This window comes from Pithys albifrons, chromosome 2 (assembly GCF_047495875.1).
Source record: "Pithys albifrons albifrons isolate INPA30051 chromosome 2, PitAlb_v1, whole genome shotgun sequence".
In the NCBI taxonomy this organism is placed as follows: Eukaryota; Metazoa; Chordata; class Aves; order Passeriformes; family Thamnophilidae; genus Pithys; species Pithys albifrons.
Window position 1 is genome coordinate 24,821,484 of NC_092459.1, and position 21,432 is coordinate 24,842,915.

Consider the following 21,432-nt stretch of genomic DNA (forward strand, 5'->3'; position numbering starts at 1 on the left):
TACACTTATGCTTTACAGCATCATATTAAGGCACCATGCAGGTAGGAAGAGGAGAGAATGGAGGACAATTGCAGCAAGCAAATATTTCTGCACTGTGCAGATGGAATTGCCTGTTCTACTTAACCCAATTACATGCCACTTCTGGCATGTGATCAAGGTTCCACATTCAAAGGACATTTTATATCTTGCGGTAACAGAGAAATCATAAATATAAAGCAATTTTTCTTAATCAGTTTGTGTTTACTTTTAGGCTTTGTACAGCTCTGAAGTGGAACATTAACTATATCATGATATACAGCACTGCCAAATGGTGGTTCATCTGTAAACCTGCCAATTCAGAAGCAGAGAGCATAGGAAACGTAAAGTGTTTCCTTTGGGAGGAATAACAAATGCTGAGGTTTCTGGTGTATGAAACGGAGGTGGAACTCCAGGGCAGTTCTTGAATTTTTGCCTTAAAAAGATTTTATAGGTGACTGAAAATGTACCTGTGGCATTCTATGAGGCAGATTCAGAGGCTGCAGATGAGACCATCTGCTTTCATCCTAATTTTTGTTCGTGCCATGACTTCAGGCAACACTGCAAACACTACTGTTGTTTATAAACCTCTCTCAAAAATGTATTGACAAAAAAGGACAGGAAAATGAGAAAAAGAAACTCACAGTAAAGCATTTGAAAGGGGGAAAAAAGGAGAGAATGGGAGTTAGTTTAAAAGATGCACTGAGTAACTCCCAATGAATAGCTGCAGAAGGATTTCTATCACAGGAAAAGGTGAAAAAGGCAAGGTGCAACTCTAGTAGGAGCTTTTGTTTATCTAATCAGCAAAATAACCTAATGTTCCTGCTACTGGCTATGCAAAAAAGTGATGTAAACATTCAACAAGGTGCACTGGGATCTCAATCACATTCTCATTTTCTTTTTCAGACTGTTACCTGATTTTAGCCATTATTTTAATTGATTGTTAACAGGTCAAATTATGATGACATTCATGAGTTGTTCCTATAGATTTTTCAGGAACAAAAGATTAATTTTGCAAAGAGCATACAAATGTCAAATTTTGGTATAACTAAGTAGAAAAAAATGGGAAAGTAAAAGAAAGGCAAACTATGTAAGGTTTGTTGGCTGAATTTTTTATTTATGAAAAGTTAACTCTTTCAGTTAGGTTTGATTTTTTTTTTCTGTCATATAAAACACTGTTGAAAAACTGAAATGAAAAGTTTCCAGTCTAAAAAAGGCTAAAAATCTTGTTCAGGTAATGCTAACATATGTGACAATATGCATATTGTTGGAACTTTTTCCCACTTCTAATTCAAAAGTCACAATTTTTCAAAGTATTTCAAATGCTGTGAAACTCTAAATGCTGAAGAAGATTTTTGTTCCACTCTGGCTGTTACTAGGTTACCCTTTACAGATCCCCCAGGTTGGTACATCAAGTTTATTTAATCTTTTTTGTGTAGTAAGGAATTTCAAAAACTTGAAGCCAAATCAGCAGGAGATACTTCTTAAGACCTCACACAACAGTGCCCATAAAGCAAATAATCCTGTGCCCAAGTGCTTTCCCTGCCCCCCCCGCTGGCAAGTGGAATGCGTTGCCCAGGTGCTCCCCCAGCAACCAGACAGGCAACGAGCAGGGGATGCAGGAACAAATTATCTGCTTGTAAGAATTAATGCAGCTTCACTGGAGTCACTGGAGCCACAAAGATTTGAACCAGGAGAGAATCTGGCCATGGAGTTGTACCAAAGACAACAGAAATACTTACACAAGGAGTATCTCCAGGCACAGAGAGGCATTTTGGCTCTTGGGCACAGTGCTAAAACAATGCATGTGGTGATAAACAGACACTGTTGGCTTGTAAGCTACAAACATGAAGATCTCAGTACATTGTCAAGATATTGCTATGACTAATTTCTCCCTCAGTGACCTTGTTTGATGAAGTAGCTCTTTGAGAATGATTTACTGCTACAAAAACCTCCTACTGAAGGACGTGAAAGTGGCATAAATATTAGATACATCTGATTATTTTGCAGTTGGAGAAGTTGAAGCACAAATTTGCCATAGGTCAAGGGAAATGTGTGACAAGGTCACAAGCACAAGAAAAGCCTCTTTTCTTCTTTGAAACTTTTAAATATACTCAAGAGTATATACATCCTTCATGTGAAAAAGCATGCAATGAGGTTAGTTCACAATATTGTGCTACTTATTTTCACCTCCAACATCTGCCATTATCTTCTATACCCATTCAAAGCCTTTACACTACATATGCAATTTTCAGATGAACTTCTCAAGGTCATTGATTCTTTTGCTGCCTCAAAGCAGCAGACTTGTCCTTGTGACAAGATTATTTGCAATTACTTTCCCTCAGACTATGCCACATGCACTGTGCAAAAAAAAAAATAAAATCCCTCAAGTAAGGCAGAGCCTCAAAATGCATAAGCTGATTCTGCTTTCACAGTGATTTGGGATCACAGAATTACAAATTCAGGACTAGAATAAGTTTTAAAATGCACTCATAGAAGCCGAACAACTCCACTTAGGCCAGTAACCCAACTCAGGAGTGTCACTTTCTAATCTGGGTCATACCCTGGTCCACAAATTTACATTACTGAAGTCAAAGGCAATCTGTTTTAGACATCTATTTCTGTTATTCTTGATAAAATTATAAATTGAATCAATAGGAAGTCAAAATAAGTTAGAGTTGCTTCTTAAGGCAGATGGGTTTTTTCACCTTAAACAAAAAACCTTTCTTTGACCTGCATTTCCTTCAGAATTAGACCATGTTCAACATACATACATGAAGAGCCTTGCACATAACCCACAACTAAGTATGCCCTTACTTGGAATCTTGAAGTGGATTCAAGAAGTATTTTATATCAGTATATCTGCTTGGAAATTGTTCATGATCAATCTCTTACCTGCTGAGTAAGGTCTTCCTTTTTGTTCATGTCCACTTCATTCTAGTTCAGGTCACCATTAGAAATGGCCTAGTAAAAATCTAGTAGAAAAACATCCCTTATTTATAGCCATAGATACAATAAAGGTTTGTTCAAAGAGAATTGCTGTAAACTTCTTTACCCAGAAGGCCACAGAGATGATGAACCATGAAGAGCAACCCCAATATGTCATGACCAAGAGCATTGATTCTGGAACAGGGTTAAAGTAGTAAACTGACAAACACACATTAGCTGCCTGCCTGCCTGCAAACAAAGACAACTGAGTATAAAACTGTTTTGCTTGACTTTTCTCCTCACAAAAGGCTTTTGTCCTGTAGCAAGCCATTTCTGTTCTGGAATAGAAGCTATTGTTAGGCTCCTTAGAGGTAAAACCTATACTGGGCATTATAACAGCAGTATGTTTTTGAGACACATGAACAGGGATTTGAAAGGCACAGCACACTGCTGGAATAACATGCAGCACCAACCTGTTATTCTAGATGTTTGCATGTTGTTAATTAATATCGGTGCATCTGGTTGTATTAGGACTAGGGAGGGTTTGTTTTTGCATTAGATCTCTAAAAATATTTCAAAGATTAGATAGTGAAGCTTATTTTTCTTATGCTTTTTGATTTATCAGGTTTAACATGAATTCAAAGGACAGTGTTTAACTGTCATTTCATTCAAGTTCCTTTAGCTGACATAACTTTACAGGATAGCCATGTCATGTGTGCATAAAGCAACCCTTCCCAACAAGTCATCACTCAATAAATTCAAATAAACATGAAATTCAGATTGGTTTTTAACTATGTGGAAACTCGAGTTTGGCATTTTTTTAATAATTCCAAAACAATAAAATAATAAAAATTTAAAAATTTGTTAAAATTATTCCATCAAAATAATAACTATACATTAGGAGCTATAATTCACTAAAATCTTAGGCATCAACAGTCAAATGCATAAATATAAGTGCCCAAGTCCCAAACTGTGATTCTGAAAATCCTTCCTTTTCTTGGAGGTACTGAAAGGCCAGAGATCCTGTATTTGTGACTCCTTTTGTGCAATTTCTGTAACTGCCCTGTTTGAACTACACCACTTGTCACAGAGAAGAGCAGGCAACAACTGAAACTTTATTAGTATTTGAGAAATAGGCTTACTCATAAGATTTGAAATTTGGTCAACCAGATATTAAAAGAAATCAACAACCAGCACTGAACAGTATCAGGGTCCTGCAAGACAGATGGAATGGAAGGCTGCATTTTGATTTCAGAAAACTTTTTAAAAAATATTGGCCTCAGACTGTCAACATACAACAGTAGACACAATTGCACAGTTCCTCTTTTAGGCAAGGTACAGGTGTCATTGACCTACAGCTCACCATGGCAGAGTTGCTTCTGAGTCTGTGTTAGGATGAGCTATTCCAAAAGGACAACACTTCTGAACAGAACTACTCAGACCAAACAGTCTGAGAAGCAGAGGCCAAACAGAAACAGGTCGTCTTGTTTTCCATTTTTACCATTTCGAATGCAAGCATGAACAGCCTCAGCTTGTAGTTTGAAAAAGACACAATCCAGGTTAAAAATCTCACTTGTTGTGAAGAAAGAAAAATATTCTTCACAACAAGGGTGGTCAAACACTGGCACAGGTTGCTCAGAAGGCTGTTGAATCTCCATCCTTGGAGATATTCGGAATTTGATTGTACAAGGCACTGAGTAACCTGAGACAAGTTCAAAGTTGGCTCTGTTCAAGCCTGGTAACAGCCATGGTTACTATGCAGAAGAAATTATTCCATGATTGTATATCTTATTAATTTATACATATTTTTAATTAACTTCATTACATTTTTGCAAGTATAAAACATCTCTACTTTGCATTCCATTCTACTCTGTTTCTCTTTTCCAAAAAACAAACAAACAAAAATGATCCAGAAGAAGGCATTCTAGAAGGGAGAAGTATTCTGTCAATTGAGAGAGGGGGAAATGAAATTAATGGAATTGTATTTATTTTACATTTATCATTGAATTCTAGATTATAAATGGTGAAATTCAAATTTCTGAAAAACCAGTTTAGCACTGGCCATGAAAGAAAGGGTCTAAAAGCATGGAGTAATACCTACTGCTTGATCAGGAACACAACTGTGAGAAACAGCCATGCAGTGCTCATCCCACTGACCTTCCCTCCTGGCAGATGGATGGGCTGGAGCAGACCTGCCTCTCAGGCTCTTTATAAGATGTTTGTCCCATCTTTCCTCTCCTCCTCCTTCTCCACTTCATTACAGAAGCACCTTTTCCAGTCTTTAAACCTTTCTGGTAGGTGTAGCAAATTTTAATTCTTCTTCCTTGCTCAGAAGCCTTGAGATGGTTTCAATCTTAACATTAGAATAAATGTGCCAAAAAAATGGGGTTTTTCCAGGTTATACTGTCTGCAAAACTGTACTTAACATCTTTATTAATAAACACAATTCCTCAAGGGTGTTTCATTTAGACTAATATTTTCATAGCAATATGTTCTTTGTGGAATCACAGGAAAGGGAGCCTCAGAAAAACAGTTCAAAAAGGTGTTTCCTATGGGAGAAACAGAGTTACACAAAATGATCCCTTTATTTTAGAGTGTAGAACTGATACGTGAGTTTGCATAATTATTTATTTTAAATATGCTGGGCTTCAACCACCATTTATCAAATACTAATCTAAAAATCTAAACACTTCAAAAATATAACACAGAACAAACATCACAAAAGCAATTACTTAATACTTGAACGACAGATACTTTGTATGCACTGTCTGTGATGAATAACTGGTAATGAGAAAGTGCAAACTGCTCATTATCCCATTAGTGGCTCTTCAGCAGCTAAAAGAGAGATACAGCTTCTCTGATGACAGCTGCTGTGGCAAACAATCACCAGCTCAGGGGAGCACTGCTGGTGAGCTGAGGACAACCTTCAGGCGCACACCTTCACCATCATCATGGCTTAGTACTTCTAATTCCAGCTACTGATGTTAGGGTGGGTTTTTCCATGTATGCTCCAAAAAAGAGATTAAATTTTTACAGCTTGTACTCTGCTCCCATTCGGTTTGGTTCTTCAAAGAGGCAAATATCTACATACTCTGAATTAACATAATTTTAATCAGGAAAGAACCAGGCTTTGGGACACCCACAAGGAAATTTTTTCCTAACTAGTGTAAGTTACCTTTAGCTGTTAAGTCAAAAAATATTTCCTCCAGTTTCAGAAAACTTCAAAATAAAAAAGGACTTTTAAAGCCTTATAGTATTTTTATAACATGTGGAGATTTCCAAAGCGGTGCCAGCTGGCTAGTGCCAACTAACATCCACACTATACCATACTGTGTGGATATATAAGTTAAAATAAATTTTGGCCAGATTTATCTCAGGAGCTTTTGAGAACAAAGATTCTTGAGCTCCTTATTTCCAAGGCTGGCAATTACCTGGCTGACAAAATGAGGCATTCACTAAGTCTCTCCCACACCACCATAAACCCTTAAAATTCTGTACTAATACCTAAAGGTATCTTTCTCAGGTAACATCTGGAATCTTAAAACGAGTCTGGAGGAAATTATCTTTAAGGTTATCTTTGGAAAAATCTTCAGCATTCTACAACTGAAGAGGAATTCTGTATTAGGTGTTTATGCTTACTTAAAACCTTAGTACTTCTGGCGGTTAAAACTTGACCCAAGATTTATTAACCTAATTACCTAGATCTTTTGATGTATTTGCACTACTGCACCATAACTCCAGTATTCTTTATTTTTGTCTCCTCAGTAAATCTTTCCTTTCTGAGAGTAAATTCTTCTCTATGTTTTCTGCATGCAGAGAACACTATGTTATTTGTATTCATATGTATTTATTCCTTTTTCTTCAGTATTATTCAGACAGAGCATATACCTTTCTTTCATTCAATAAAGTATACTTATGTTGGGTACATTAGATATGGTTTGCAATCAGCTTGTGGCTTAGTGAATTTAAATATAGGATTCTGCCCCCTATACAGACTCCCTTAACAATCATGTTCAATTGCTTAATGGTACAAAGCTGCATGAGGATAGATTCGGACTTGATAGAAGGAAATATTTCTTTACCAAGAGGGGATTAAGCACTGAACAGGCTTCCTAGAGAGAAGCCCCAAGCCTGTCAGTGCAGGCAGTTGGACTAGTTGAGCTGTACACTCCTTTCAGCTAAAACTATCCTATCCTACCTTATCCTATTCTAAATAATTCTTTTCTAAATCTAATAACTGCTGTTGCTAAATGAATACGTGAAAAAAGTGCTTAATCTTCCTTGTTAAAATTGTTCTGCTTAATGTAAACTGACTAAAAAAAATCACTGGATCAGATAAAGAGAAGAAAAAAGCTGACATATATGTCACTAGTGAGACATTCTTCCAGATGGAGCAACAGGTTTAATCTTTGCCTTGGTAAAAAAATGATATATTTTAGTTGAGGTTGTTTTCTATCTGGCTTTTCTGACAGTCAGGTTTTGAATCCTATTTGCATAAATAGATGCGGTGCAGTCTCTTCCCTTGGGATGGTAATTCTTTCAGTACAAAGGGATTACACTATGATCTCATTCACACCAGGCGAACCCAGTGATAGCTACAGGATTTCACAAAAATTATTGGTATGTCATTATTAACTATATCCCAAACCAAACATTTCAGTGTCTTAAATACTTATGGGAAAGAGATGCATCAAGGGCATTTCTTTTCTTGTTCCCATAACCTCTAGCTTGCGAGAGGTAAAGGAAAAGCAAAAGTCATTCTATGTTTAGTCATACTTTGGCAAAAATTGTCTTCAAATGTTTTCTGAATTAGGACCAAGAAATCTAAACCAATAATAAGAACACAGCAGCAAACTGATAATAGCTGTAAAACTGTAAGCCTAATTATATGAGTTTAACCAAAATTAACCTCAAAAATCCATTTGTTTTTCCTAAGAATCATTTGAGTCAGAATACAGTTCTGATTAAATTATAGAGAATCAATGATCCCAAGAAATTGTCATATTTTTCTGAATTCCCGTAGGGAATAGTATGAAGACATACTATGAACAGCACTCAAGAATATTTATGACAACTCTCAGAAAACCTTTTCCATTTTCTTGGAGCCCCTGTGTGCCTGGAAAAGACAATTTAAGAATCTCAACTTTCAACCAAAATATATTTATCTATGATATTTTCAAGGAAGCCTTGTAAGCACGCCAGAGCCAGAAGAAACCGAAGGGATAAAAGAGTACAAAATTCCTAACCCTTCAACGTGAGCTGGGAATTTAGCAACAGCAAGCATAAAACAGCTGTCATGTTCTCCAGTTACATTAGGTGGCACCATCCTCACGGATTTATTGTTTATGTAAAAAAGCTGTAGAAGATTCAGGCTGAAATCAAGTATGAAATACCTTGATAAAAGTAGGTGATTGATTTGCGACTAATAGGAACAACTTACATTATTTAGACAAGAGAGAGTACTCAGTTTCATCGTAAAAGATAACTCCATTGCTAAAGAAAAGATGCAAGATGTAGCTAGCAGGAAAGTAGAAATGCCGAGGGTTTTACTAGTAAACCTTGCTCTGTAATAGGCTATTATAAAACCTGTAATGCACTCTCCATCCCTAAGCAAGTTCTGTTCTTAGAAAAATAGCTAGAACCCACTCGTGATTCTGCTTATTTAACTGAGTTACGACAGTTTGCCAGGACCCCTTTACTCTTCACTTATTAATAGAGGATTTTCTCAAAAAAGCTGCACATGTTGCAGCACTCATCACTATTTCATAGGGTGGTTCTCCTTGTCTTAAAATGAAGTAAGAACTTTTTAAACATTTTTAGAAATTGAATGAAGGATAGGGTAATAGAAACAGACCATGAGGAACAGCTCCCCAGCGACCACACCACACTCAACGTGGGGCTGAAACCAAACAACCTTTATCAAAGGAAGGAGCCGGCTTATAAGGGCTCGGTTCGGAGAGTTCTGAGGGAAAGATTTCGGAACTTGGATGCAATAGGGCGAAGAGAGGGGCAAAGTCATTAACTGACAACCCGAATAACCAAAGGGAAAACACCTGTCAAGTGACAGGAGAACTGACCAATAGGGACTCCGGGACTGAGGCTGGACAGACAGAAGAGACAGGCACATTTCTGCTGGACCACTAGCAGCGTAGGCAGGGACAGCATCCTCGGGAGGCACCGCCCCAGCGTGGACCTGCTGGCAGGTCCCAGACACCACGGCCCAGGCGCACCATCTGCGGCCGCTATCCCCACCGCCTGTGCCGCGTGGTGCAGGCATGGCAACATTCCCCAGCGGCAGGGGGGCCACGGTGCTGCCGCTGGGTGATGGTGGCAGCAGAAGCCGGTCGAAGTGGCAGCCGGAGTCGAGTGGCCCCACAGCAGGGGACGTGCCCTGGCAGGATCGATCCGGCTTGGGAGAGATGGCATTGGTACCTTTGTGGCACTGTGACTCATTAGGAGAAACCACAGGAGGACACATGGGCGGGGGAGGGGGGGAATCGAATGTGGGGGGGGGGGTGTACGAACTGCATGAGGAGGGGAGGGAATACAGAACTTCTCCGAACTCAAAACTGCACAGAGAAAATGCATCAATCTTAAACTCCAACAATAAGTAGGCAGCCCACAGAACTCAGGATACCCTCCAGTGTCGTCCCTCTTTAGGGTCCATTTCACAGCGTATTCCCACAAGTGGGTAAGTGGTAACACCAACCAACATCAAATTCAAATAAGATCAGCCTCTTCTCAAACCATCTACATATCCGACAAGGCATGGACTTAGGCATGGATATCCAGTGTCTCTAGGTAGTGCCCCAAAACCAGTGGAAATGTGCAAGAAGGTTCCCTGTATCTGAAGGGAAAAACCAACCAACCAATCAAAAAAACCCTTCATATATTCTTAAATGCAGTTCTGCTAAATATTTTCATTCTAAGGTACTGCAACCCTTTGTAACAGTGTTCCAACTGGATGTAGTTCTGTTTCCATGCAGTTAATTTGCCATCCTAGTTGAAAATATCATTAGAAAGAAATTCTTACAAGACTCATGACACCGGTGCTCCTGGTATTGAGGATAACCCTTGGAAGGGCTAAACTTGAAAGCTTAGTGTGTAGCGTTACCAAATACGAAAATTAGATACAATCTAGCAGATAGAAACAGATGAATGGGAACTGCCTAAATATTTCAGGACCCCAAACCACGTGTATTTCTTTTTCATTGTTCCATCTGTAGTTTAAGACACTAAGAGCTCATTAAATCTGTTTAAGTAACCTCTTTGTCATGGCCTGACTAGTTAGTGTCCAATTTGTAAAGGTAAATAGATGATATTTGAAATTTTCATCCAGACATCTTACAGTTCTTATTACTGATGATCCTCCAATACCAAATGTAGTTTCAGTGTGAACTCATGCCCTTTGCCAATGCTTACAGAGACAGGTGACCTGAACAGCCTGTGACTTAAATAGCAAAGTTGTGGGGTTTTAAATCTTTTGTGAACCAAACATGCAATTTCAGATACCAGGTGCAAACAACCTCTGAATCCCATTACAACTGGTGCTGGTTGGTGATGGGATGCTTTTCATAAATTTTTAAGATTTGACCCAGTAATGATAAATAACCTTCCACTCTGTTTATGTCAACATCAAAAACTATGACAATTCCAAGTTATGATTCAGGGTAAGTGATTTAGGTGAATGTATGTTAAAGTATGGAAAGCTCTAAATACCTAGCCCTAACTGTGTCTTTGGATGACATCATGCAATAGCCATGCATGTACTATTAAACACAGTATAATATTTCACTATCAAGTAAGACTAGACTAATAACTGGACACACTGTTTTCTTGCTCATATTGCTGCTTCAGAGCTGAATTAAAGATGACTGTTTATTCATTAAGGAAAACCAAAACCAAAAACTTGTCCATGAAAACTTGTTTTCATTAAGGAAAACCAAAACCAAAAACAGCAACAAAAGTTAAAAAGCATTACAAAGCAATTGAGTATGTATTTTTCTCTCAAAGAAACTATGTTGGTTCAATTGTTTTCAGAGAAATGCAGCAAAATCTTCTGGAAAATACTTTTAGAAAGCAAGAGTTATCAGGTCATTCTTAAAGTGGCTTTCTGAGTTCCTTCATACAGTCTCTAAGAGCCTTTATAGAGCAGATATAATGGGATTTCCAGTCAGAGAATGGAAACACATAGCTGCCTAATGCATGGTATTTATAAAAGTTACAAATAATCTGCATATGTTTTCAGTAGAGAAAACCACAGTAGTCCTGGAAAACAGATTTATCTCCACACACCTGTGTATATCTTACACACTTACTGAGGTAACAATACTGTCCACACTTAGAAGGTGGAGAAAAGAATCAGAAGCTTGTTCTGTAGTGTATGTTACTGGGACTGCATCTGTAACTGTGGAAAAGAGGCTTGGCTATAAAAAGACAACCATATCAGTTAAAAGTAGTGAATATGTACGGCAGCACATGTGGCAGTACAGAATATAGTGAATGTTTCCTTTTGCTGCAATTTTACACATTTACTTGAGCCAGGTAACAGCAGTGGATTTGACTGTCACTTATCATTTATTATAAATGTCATTTATCATTTGTCACAATGCTTCAAACAAACATCCTTGAGGCTGAGCCACTGAATTAAATACTCATTACTTACAGGAGGAAGGGAACTGGACAAAGTGAGGCTAGGTATGCTGCCTCTGATGCCTTCTAATATGCAGAATTAACATTTCTACCCTGACCACTGAAAGACCACTGGGTCAAGACTATACAAATAGATTTATATATTGTCATTACTGTTCTTTTAATACATGAGGATGATTTAAATCATGACAGATGTCCACACAATGGTATGGAAACTTCCATGTGCAAAACAGATCAATGGATTGAAGGCATAGTACAGAATCATTTTGGAAGGCTCTCTAATAGCGCATTTGTGGCCCATTTCTCTTCCTTGTCCATAGTAGACTGCATTTTATGCATGATCACAAGCCAAGTGGCATTCCATTGTGCAGTGTCTGGGCACAGGTCTCAGCACAGGCCAGGAACCATTTCTAATACATGATTTATGAATACCAAATCCATTTTGGAAGGCACAAGCTATTAGACAGAAGAGCATGAGTTAAGCAGTTCCAGTCATCCTCAGGATCCAAGAGCTGTTCTTGGCCATATTTATGTACTGATTTACATTTAGTTTGACAGTCCAATGTGGGAAACAGAGGTAGAGATGATATAGCACAGAGGAGGTTATCAAATGTGTGGCTTTTCTAATCTCTGCCATGACCTTTTTATAGAATTCAGTTGCCAGATGATTTCCTGCAACTCTGATAAGAGCAGTGAGGGTCTCTTCTCTCTGTGCCACAGTCCAGAGGTCATCACTTAGCACACTTTTGAATCTCTGTAAGCTTTTCTTTAATAAGTTGAACCACATTGGCATAGATTGGTAAATAAAGGCCTTGTATAGATGTAATTTCTGACTGATCTTCCTCACAGCCTTATCAGACCAGTTCACACCTATCATGCTTCTGTCTTCCCCAGCTAATTAGTCACAGTGTCATAGGCAGGCTCCCATATCCAGTTCAGAGGTTCAAACTTCCACTCACAAATAACTCCCTCTACCCTGTAGGTATTTTTAACGATGAATGAATACTTTTTATTGACGATTGTATCTTCAACAAGTACCTGACTGTACTTCCAAGTAGAATTCAAAGACGGTATGAGCAAAGACTCCTTATTTGCTTAGATGAAGACGTGCCAAATCCCCCCTTCTTTGGTACTGATGCAGCATCATTTAGAAGACAAGGATTTTTTCCCATGATCCATATAGCACATTGATCTAGTCAAGCATAAGAACTCTATATGTAGGAGCCTGAGACAAAAAGCATTACAAAAACAGCAATCACCTGACCTACATTTCAGTGAACACTCCAAGGCAAACTGCAGGAACAGAAGTGCTCTGCAATTCTTTCCTCTCTCAGCGATGCACTACTTTTTGTTACTTCCCCTTCTAAGTAGAGAAAGCCAATACAGGGTTAGAAGTCTTCCAGGACATGGAAAGATTTTATGAGTTTCCCCAAAACCAGTGACAGAAGCATATTTACGCTGTTGGAAAAGTACACATAATACACTTGATCACCTAAGAATAAAGCAACAGCTTAAAGTAACAATGAAGTTTGCAATGATCCTTTGTTTCTGTAGAAGATATCTAAAATGTCTAAAGCCACAGCTTTCTCACAACTTACTTGAACCTGTATGAATTGCACTTGACATAATTACTAAGACTTTGAAAAAAACTGGGACAATTTTCACAGGTATGAAGAAAGCCTTATGTTTTACATGAGAGCTATCCCTCCACCAAACTTAAAATACCTACAGGGTTGTGCTAGAGAATTTTAAGGGACAGACCTCAAAGTATGAACATGAACAAAGTGGCACTTCATTCCTACATTCATTTACTGAAGGAATTGAATTATTTGACTGAAATATTATGGAATTCAGCTAGGGGCACATGAAGGATATGAAACATTTTGGCTTCACTCGGTGCTTCAAAACAGTAGAAACTATTAAGATCAGTATTCTATAAAGAGAATGGAGGCTGTTTTCCCTGGTGTCTTCTGTGGTGCATAATAAGTTGTGCTACTCACACCATATGTAACAAACATACAGAGTTCTCCTACTTCTCATTCCATTACTGTGGCAAGGAAAATGATCTTTTAATAGAAATACAAGAACAGCTTAAAAGGTCATTAATGACCCATTCCATATAATAATCATTTATTCTCCACGTAGCATTAAATTTTAATTAGGAGCCCAAGAAGGAACCAGGAAATAAACATCATCTGAGGGCATTCCTATCATAATTCACTAGGGAATCTCCAAAGTAGACCACAGTCCTTCCAACCTCTGAGAGAGAAGAAAAGATTTGGAGAGAGAACCATATCAGTCCTTCCTGTATGCCAACTGAAGCTAACAAAATGTGCATGCCACAATGACTCAGCAACAACAAACCTGCAATTTCCTGAGGCTTTGGGCATTTGACATTAGAATGACTCATTGTCCATACGGAGAGTTGAGGAGTCATTTGCACAACTGCTCCATTGAAAAGCAGCATCTTTACAAGAATTTAAAAGAATTCAGGAGCAATAACTGCAGCTTCCAAGGTCTCCCTTTTCTGCTTCATAAGGGTATGTAAGCACTAGCTCATGGACTAATATTGCCACAAAAATTAACAGACCCCTCTTGTCCAAAGGTCACCTACATTAAGCTTTGACATCAGTAATATGAAAAACAAATGCAGCTTCAAATCTGATGATGGAGGTTCTTAAACTATCACATAGCAGAAGCTTTTGATCACCTTTTCAAACCAACAGATAAGGAACTCTGCTTTTTGTGAATCACAGGCTTGAACAACAACATGCAATGTCATGTGAAAAGTTTCAGTGCTTCATTGGTTTCTCTCCAGAAGAAAATTTGTTTCTGCTAAGCACTAAAATGCAATAAATTTTCATATGGGATGTTGCATTTTCACCAAAATTCATGAGAAAGAAATGGGATACAAGCAGCAAAGCTTCAGTTCCCGCAAGTCACAAAAGTAGCATTCCACATAAAACCCCCACAGTTTTAAACATAAAATTTTGAGGTTGAAAATTGATAAGGTTGAGCTCACACCTGCAGCATTCAGTTTTTCACTGAAAAGCCAATACTTTCTTCAAGGAAAGAAAATCCCTCCTCCTACTAATTCTGCTTCCAAGTGGTAGCCTGCATTATTTGAAAATGTTACTGGGCAATGGCAGGACGGCAGAGATGAAATAAAACAAAACATCTTCTCAACTTGCCTATGTATTTTAAGAGAAGAAACTGTGTTTCTAGTTTTCTTACTCGAGCCTGTATCAGCTCCTTTCTTTATAGTTACTATGAACTTTTAGGGGCAGGAAGACCTCCCTGGAGAACACTGTCTTTCTGTCCCTGCCAGTCAATGGCTCCAAGTATTGAAAATACAACCAATTTTTTGTTTCTTTCTTGGCAACTCAAGAAACCTTGTTTGCTGTTTATGTGTAATGCCTATTTAAAAGCATCTTTTCCAAGTCCCTGTTACTGATCAGATCTGAAAAAATTTTTTGCATTGTCCTGTGGAAGTTCATTCATTCTGGTTCAGTCTATGGATAACTAATACAATCCAGATCTCAGATTAAACTGTGTGACTCAGCTGTCACGGCTACTTCTATTCCACTCTGTCCATACCTTCAGCCTGTGTTTCTGGGTTTGCCTGCAGTGTGTGTTTGTCTGCCTCAGGCAGATATTCTTCCTTTTGGCTTCTCTTTTCAGTCTCATAACAAAGTCTAAAGTGAGAACATAACACAAACCAGGATTGTGATGAAAAAAAGAACTTTCTTAGAGGTCATTAACCTGTGAACCTATTTAATCAGTCAAGGAGACTCAATGTTACCATGGAACATGGGAAATATTTCAAACTTATAAAGTTTTATTAAGATAAAAACTTTTGGCTGATGGGCTTTTGTATGAAATTCTTTTATAAATATTTAGGAGAACAGATTTTTCACTGTACAGCTCTGAGACTTTGTTATGGCTTGCACCAGACATCCTGTGCCTGGAGCTAATAGATAGTTACAGTCGCAAAATTTAGAAAGCAGTATTGTAGATTCTTATGGGAGTCTTCTTTCCAAAACCTCTTCATGCTACTGAAATGCCTTTTCCCCCACTAAAATCAGAAGTTTTATCAGAAGTGGGTTGATATAGATTGCCTATTCTATGTCATTGGTGTATTAGTTTATGGGTTAGGGAAACCACTGCACACTAGCACCCCTAACGAATATGTTCAAGAAATGGCAATGAATAATTGTTTTGCTTATCTGAAAGAAATCTACTACTGTGCACTGAATATGACTCTTTCAGACAATCTCTGTTGTTTTGTTGAAAAGTATCTTGAGAAGAACTTTCTCTTTTTATGGTGTATTTAAAGGGTTATTTTGGTTTTATTATGCCTCTAATCTTTATTTTTATGAAAATAAACATATGCATGAAAACAGAATTTTTATTCTTTGAGAATTATTCATAACGTCAGCAGGTTTTTTCATTAATTTAATGATTTCTGTATTTGAAGGGCAATTATACATCTGTTATTGACTACTAACTGGTTACTATCTACTATAATATTACAGCACAAATGAATTTTTTTCCATGAACATCATCAAGATATATGTGACATTGTAGGAGACTCTCATGAAAAATACTTTTTCACACACATGTTTATGATAATTTTATATGGGAGAAAAATTAGTGCCAGGAGTTGAACTTGCACACAACTCTTTCTAATAAAACTGAGGAAGAACCAGCACAGCACAAAAATTTACTGACCTTTGCTGCATTCAGACTACTGTTGTTTTCTGCAGTCCTGCTTTGGAGTTTCAATGTCATGTGTAAGTGAATCTAGGGTGCAGGAATATGGATAGTGCTAATAGAAGATACCAAAGGAAAACAAAATATTTTACTGACTTACTTAGTTTTTATTTTGTTGTACAAGCTGGTGAAGCCATTGCAAAACTGCCACAAAGAAAGAAGCATTTTTAGAAATTAACTTTCTATGAGAATAAATCATATTGTTAATTTTTAACAAGCAGAAGAGCATTATGAAAATGCCATCTTTGACATTTTTGTGCCTAATGAATCTTCAGACATTTAACATTAATCTACAGAGGCATAACACTGTAATCAAAGCTACCATCCCTTTCATCTTCACTTTCTCATAATCAAGGTCTTGAACCCAGTATTTCATTTTCAAGAACAGTCTTTTTTTTTATGAATACAGACTAACTGCTTTTAAGGATGTAAGAGGAAGTAGGGCCATATCATATGTCCTCATTATGATGTTTCCTGTCTCTCAACACAGGCATAACTCAAACACCTTAAAAAAACCCCAGAAACAAATAGTTATTGATGCTTGAAATCCAGAAGAAAAATGGATCATATGTCACAAAATAATGTTTTCTTTATATTTATAAGTAATCTTCTTACATATAAAGCATACATTTCATCATTCATGGTCTTTCCTTTTTCTTTACTAAGGCAGGATTTACATTTTAAGAATTTCCACATGATTTCAAGTACCTTATGGACTTTTCAAACAATTCCTCAAAAGCTTGCCAAACTCTGTGAATTTAGTTTCAGAGATATGAAAGAGGATCTTTTAGTTAGTTCTTCCTTCCCCAAAAATGTTTCCATATGCTTGAAAAAATAAAATCCTTTTTGTAAAAACCTACAACTTCTACTTTTGCTGGCCTTCTGAAATTCACCTGCCTAATAATTCTGTCAATTTCGAAGATAGAAGATAAAATTATTGCAGAAAAACAAAGCTTTTTCATGGAAAAACAGAACAAAACAATAAACAAACAAAGGAAAAAACCAAACCAAACAAAAACCTCCCATATTTAGTCCCATGGTAAGATAAAAACTTTGGGGCATTGAAATGTCTGCCTGTGAATGTTTTTATTGCCATGTAATTTATATCTTCTTGGCCTATCTCTGATCAATGTGCCTTCTCTAGAAAGTTTGCTGCTGTTGGTGTTTTGCAAAGGTAATTTGCCTACCAAGTTTAAAGGTTATGGCCAAGTCACCAAACTGCTTTCTGGCTGGTTAAGTTGTGGGACACTTTCCAGTGAGCAGGTCTGAAAGCACACTATGTAAATCTTTAGCCAGCTGAAACCTGGGAACACCTTAACTCCCCCCAGCCTCCACCCGAGGTCAACCTGGGTACATAGTCCAAAACATGGTCCCTCTGCACACCTGCAGCACCCCAGCCTGTGCTGTGGGTCTTCCCAGGGAGCACTTACCCCTTGGTCAGACATAGCTTAAGCCTATGCATACATATGAAGAAGGAATTTCGTTAAAACAGCTTTTCATGACAAACACAATTTCTGCAAAATCTGGATGTTACATGAAAAAATTATCTTTTAATGAAAAACACTGAAACAAGATCATTCCCTTTATCGTGAACATAAAGTTGTTCTTTGCTACATAATAAGCTCTAATAATGCCTTCAGGAGTCTTGTAAATTGGAAGATGTTATTCCCCTTTGTCTCCTATGAAGCTTCCTGGGTAGACTCCATTTCCCATGATTACTGGAGACCTCCTTTGCTAGAGTGAAGAATGACAGTTCTTTACTAGAACATAGATTTCATCCAATAAGTTTTTAATTCTATTCCTCTTTTTCCCCTTTATTTGACCACATTTCTGATGTGGAATACTGAGACACTGAGGGCTGAAATTCATTCAGACTTTGAAAAGTCTTCAGGCATTGTTGGGACTTTCAGAGCCATGAATTGAATATCAATAACACCTTCCCTACAGTAAATTCAGTAAAGCATCAGTTGAGCATCCTGTCAGCTTTAGAGCACCCAAGAGCTGCCTTACCCTAAAGTCTGGATATAAAGTAGAAATCATGCAACACATTTTCTGTATCTCCAAGTTTCAGCTCAGCCACCCATCTGGAAGTCCTGGATCCACTTACTGAGAGCAGCCACAAAATTCCCTTTGCTTTAAATAATCCAGGACACAGCAGCCACAGAAAACAAGGAGAATATTTTGACCTGTGGTTGAGGTCAACAAAGATTAAGAATACTGCTGATGGGCAGAGCCCACTTGCCCTTTTTACTGCTTAGGAGGATTAATGCAGAGAACAGCACCAAATCAGTACAGGCTAGATAGATGGGCCATGACCAACAGAATGAGGTTCAAGGTCAAGTGCTGGGTCCTACACTTTGGCCACAACAATCCCATGCAGCACTACAAGACTGGGGAAGAGTGGCTGAAAAGCTGCCCAGCAGTGCTGGTCCCCCTGAGATTAGGTCAGTTGGTAAGAGCCTGGTACTGATAACATCAGGGTTGTGGTTTTGATTCCCATATGGGCCATTCATTTAAGAGTTGGACTTAGTGATCCTTGTGGGTCCCTTCTAACTCAGAATATTCTGAGATTCTGGTCAACAGCCAGGAGTGCGCCCAGGTTGCCAAGAAGTCCAAGGGCATCCTGACCTGTACCAACAATAGTAGAGCCAGGAGGACTAGGGAAGTATTTGGCACTGGTAAGGCCACACCTCACATCCTATGTTCAGATTTGGGCCCCTTAATTTGGGAAGGACAATGAGGTCCTGGACCTTGTCCAGAGAAGGGCAACAAAGTTGGTGAAGAGTCCAGAGAGTAAGTCCTTTGAGGAACATCTGAGGAAGCTGGAGTTGTTTAGATTGGAAAAAAGGAGGTTCAGAGGTGACCTTATCACTCTCTACAGCTACCTGAAAGGAGGTTGTAGCCAAGTGGGGGTTAATCTCTTCTTCCAGGGACAGGACAAGAGGAAATGGCCTTAAGCTGTTTCAAGAGAAGTTCAGGGTGGATGTCAGAAAGAATTTCTTCACAGTAAAGGTTGTTAAACAATGGAATGAGCTGCCCAGGGAGGTCGTGGATTCACCAACCCTAGAGGTGTTCAAGAAATGACTGGACATGGCACTTAGTGCCATAATCTTGTTGACATGGTGATGATCAGTCAAACATGGGACTTGATGATCTTGGATGTTTTTTCCAACCAAAATGCTTCCGTGAAATGCAACTCTCTTTACTCTTTAGTCAAACTAATCATTAGTTCAGTAATATCCACTTACTTTATTGATGGGTGACTTGTATCCATGACTGAAGTGCCACATATTTCACCCTGACTCATCACTGTTTAAGTTCTGAATTGTTCTGTCTCAGTTTTTGCAGCTACACTCCTAGTCTTTGCTTACTCATATAAATAACTTTACCATGGCCTCATGTCTCCCTCCTCAGTACCTTCCCAGCATCTGTGGGCACAAGCCAATATTTTCTGTCTGAGTCAGTCCGAAAGGCTTACTGCCTCTTCCATGAAAGAGGAGTCCTTTCTCCGCTGGAAAAGCCACACAGCTTTATCACTCCTTGCTGCTGAACGTACACTCAGCTAATCTAAAAAAGCGTTGGAAGGTGCTTGAGACTTGGAGCTGCTGGCAAGGCAAAGAAGTGGCAGTCGCTCCCCGCTGCCTTCAAGAATTCACATTCTTCAAGGGGGATTTTCCTCTCATTTAAGCTTGAAAACATTCCTTAGAGGAACAGTTTGTCCTCAAGTTGGCACAATATTGCATTAAACATTTGCCACTTACTGTTCTGCAAGCTGTTAAGCTTCCTGTGCAAGCAACAAGATACCACAGAAGCACTCTTTTGTAAACAGAGTCCTACATAATGTTATTAAAGTACTATGGCAATACTTTTCTGTGAACAAAACAAGGGGAAGTTGCATCACTATGTGGTCTGCAAATGAGGCAAGGGGAGCTATTAGCCTAAATTGACACAGAAAAACAAATTATATTCAACTAGGAAGTCTTTTACAAGGAAGAGCATGTAGTAAGGAAAAAGGTACAACTTTAATGCTAAGCGTAGAAGATAGGATATACAGATAAAAAGAAAGGAAGGTTGTAGCTGAGAGTAATCCTGAAATGAAATTAGAATGGCAAATAAAGAGAAGAAGAAAACCAATGAAAATTTCAATACACTGAAAAAAGGGCATAAAAATAAAAGAGTAATGTCCTTATTACAAAGATTCTGGACAATATTCCAAGTGAGAAAGAAGTCCCTTCTTTTCTCACTGTACAGCATCAAACTTGGCAACATAGGCCCCTTACCTTGCTGAGGCCATTGCTATATTGTTACTCACTGAATTGCAGAACTCATTTGAAGTCTTGAATTGTAACCCTATTTGCTATGTGCTTTACAAGCCCCTACTGCTAATAATCCAGTTACGACACAAGAATTAACAGATAAACACAGATGGACATCATTCAGTGGATCTAGGTGGTCCTTTCTAGCCGAGCATCTCCATAAAAATGGGAAAACACACTGAAACATTCTTGTTCACTATGACAGACACTGGTTGAAAAACACCTGCATCCTAACCACCAGTATCTGCACGTTTTTGCAGGTTTCTGTTTTTCCGAGTGGGTCGCAGCATATATAGGGAATGAGAGTTCTGTACTTTGTATCTCTGCAAAAAGTGATCAGGCTGAATCTGCTCAAGAGCTGCCAACTAAAGGACTTGCTGGAATAAACCAGTTAAAGTACTACACTACTTTACAGAAGATTAAACATGCCCTGAACTTCTCTAATACTGAAACTGGTTAGACCAGAATGTCCTAGAATTAACCAGAATGTCTAGAATGTCAGCACTAGTGATCACTCTTTCACTGCAAAGCATGGTAGACTGCTTTCAAACTGCCTAAAAGAAACAGTATCTGTTCTGTGCTAACTGCCAAAGAACGTCCAAGAACTGCCGGGAGGAGTCTGAGCTTATCCAGCCCAAACCTGAGACAAAGTTAATTATCTATCACCACAGTTGACTGACTTTATTACTCTGAAAGATTTAGCGCAGAGACACCTACCTTCTGTGGCACTAACCTCAAGGAAATTATG

The 21,432-nt window shown here is 38.3% G+C and overlaps 1 protein-coding gene across 3 annotated transcripts in view; it reads right to left on the bottom strand.

Annotated features, from left to right (window-relative positions):
* The window catches only part of LGSN (lengsin, lens protein with glutamine synthetase domain), a 50,331-nt gene that overhangs the window by 15,818 nt on the left and 13,081 nt on the right, over positions 1–21,432 (bottom strand). For 2 of the 3 annotated variants that reach the window (XM_071547829.1, XM_071547828.1), the window contains exon 1: positions 2,911–2,940. The exons of the other annotated variant lie outside the window; for it this stretch is intronic. In XM_071547829.1, coding sequence (XP_071403930.1) covers positions 2,911–2,940 — 30 coding nt within the window. Of the gene's footprint in view, positions 1–2,910; positions 2,941–21,432 lie in introns of those variants that run through there. 3 annotated transcript variants of the gene reach the window in all.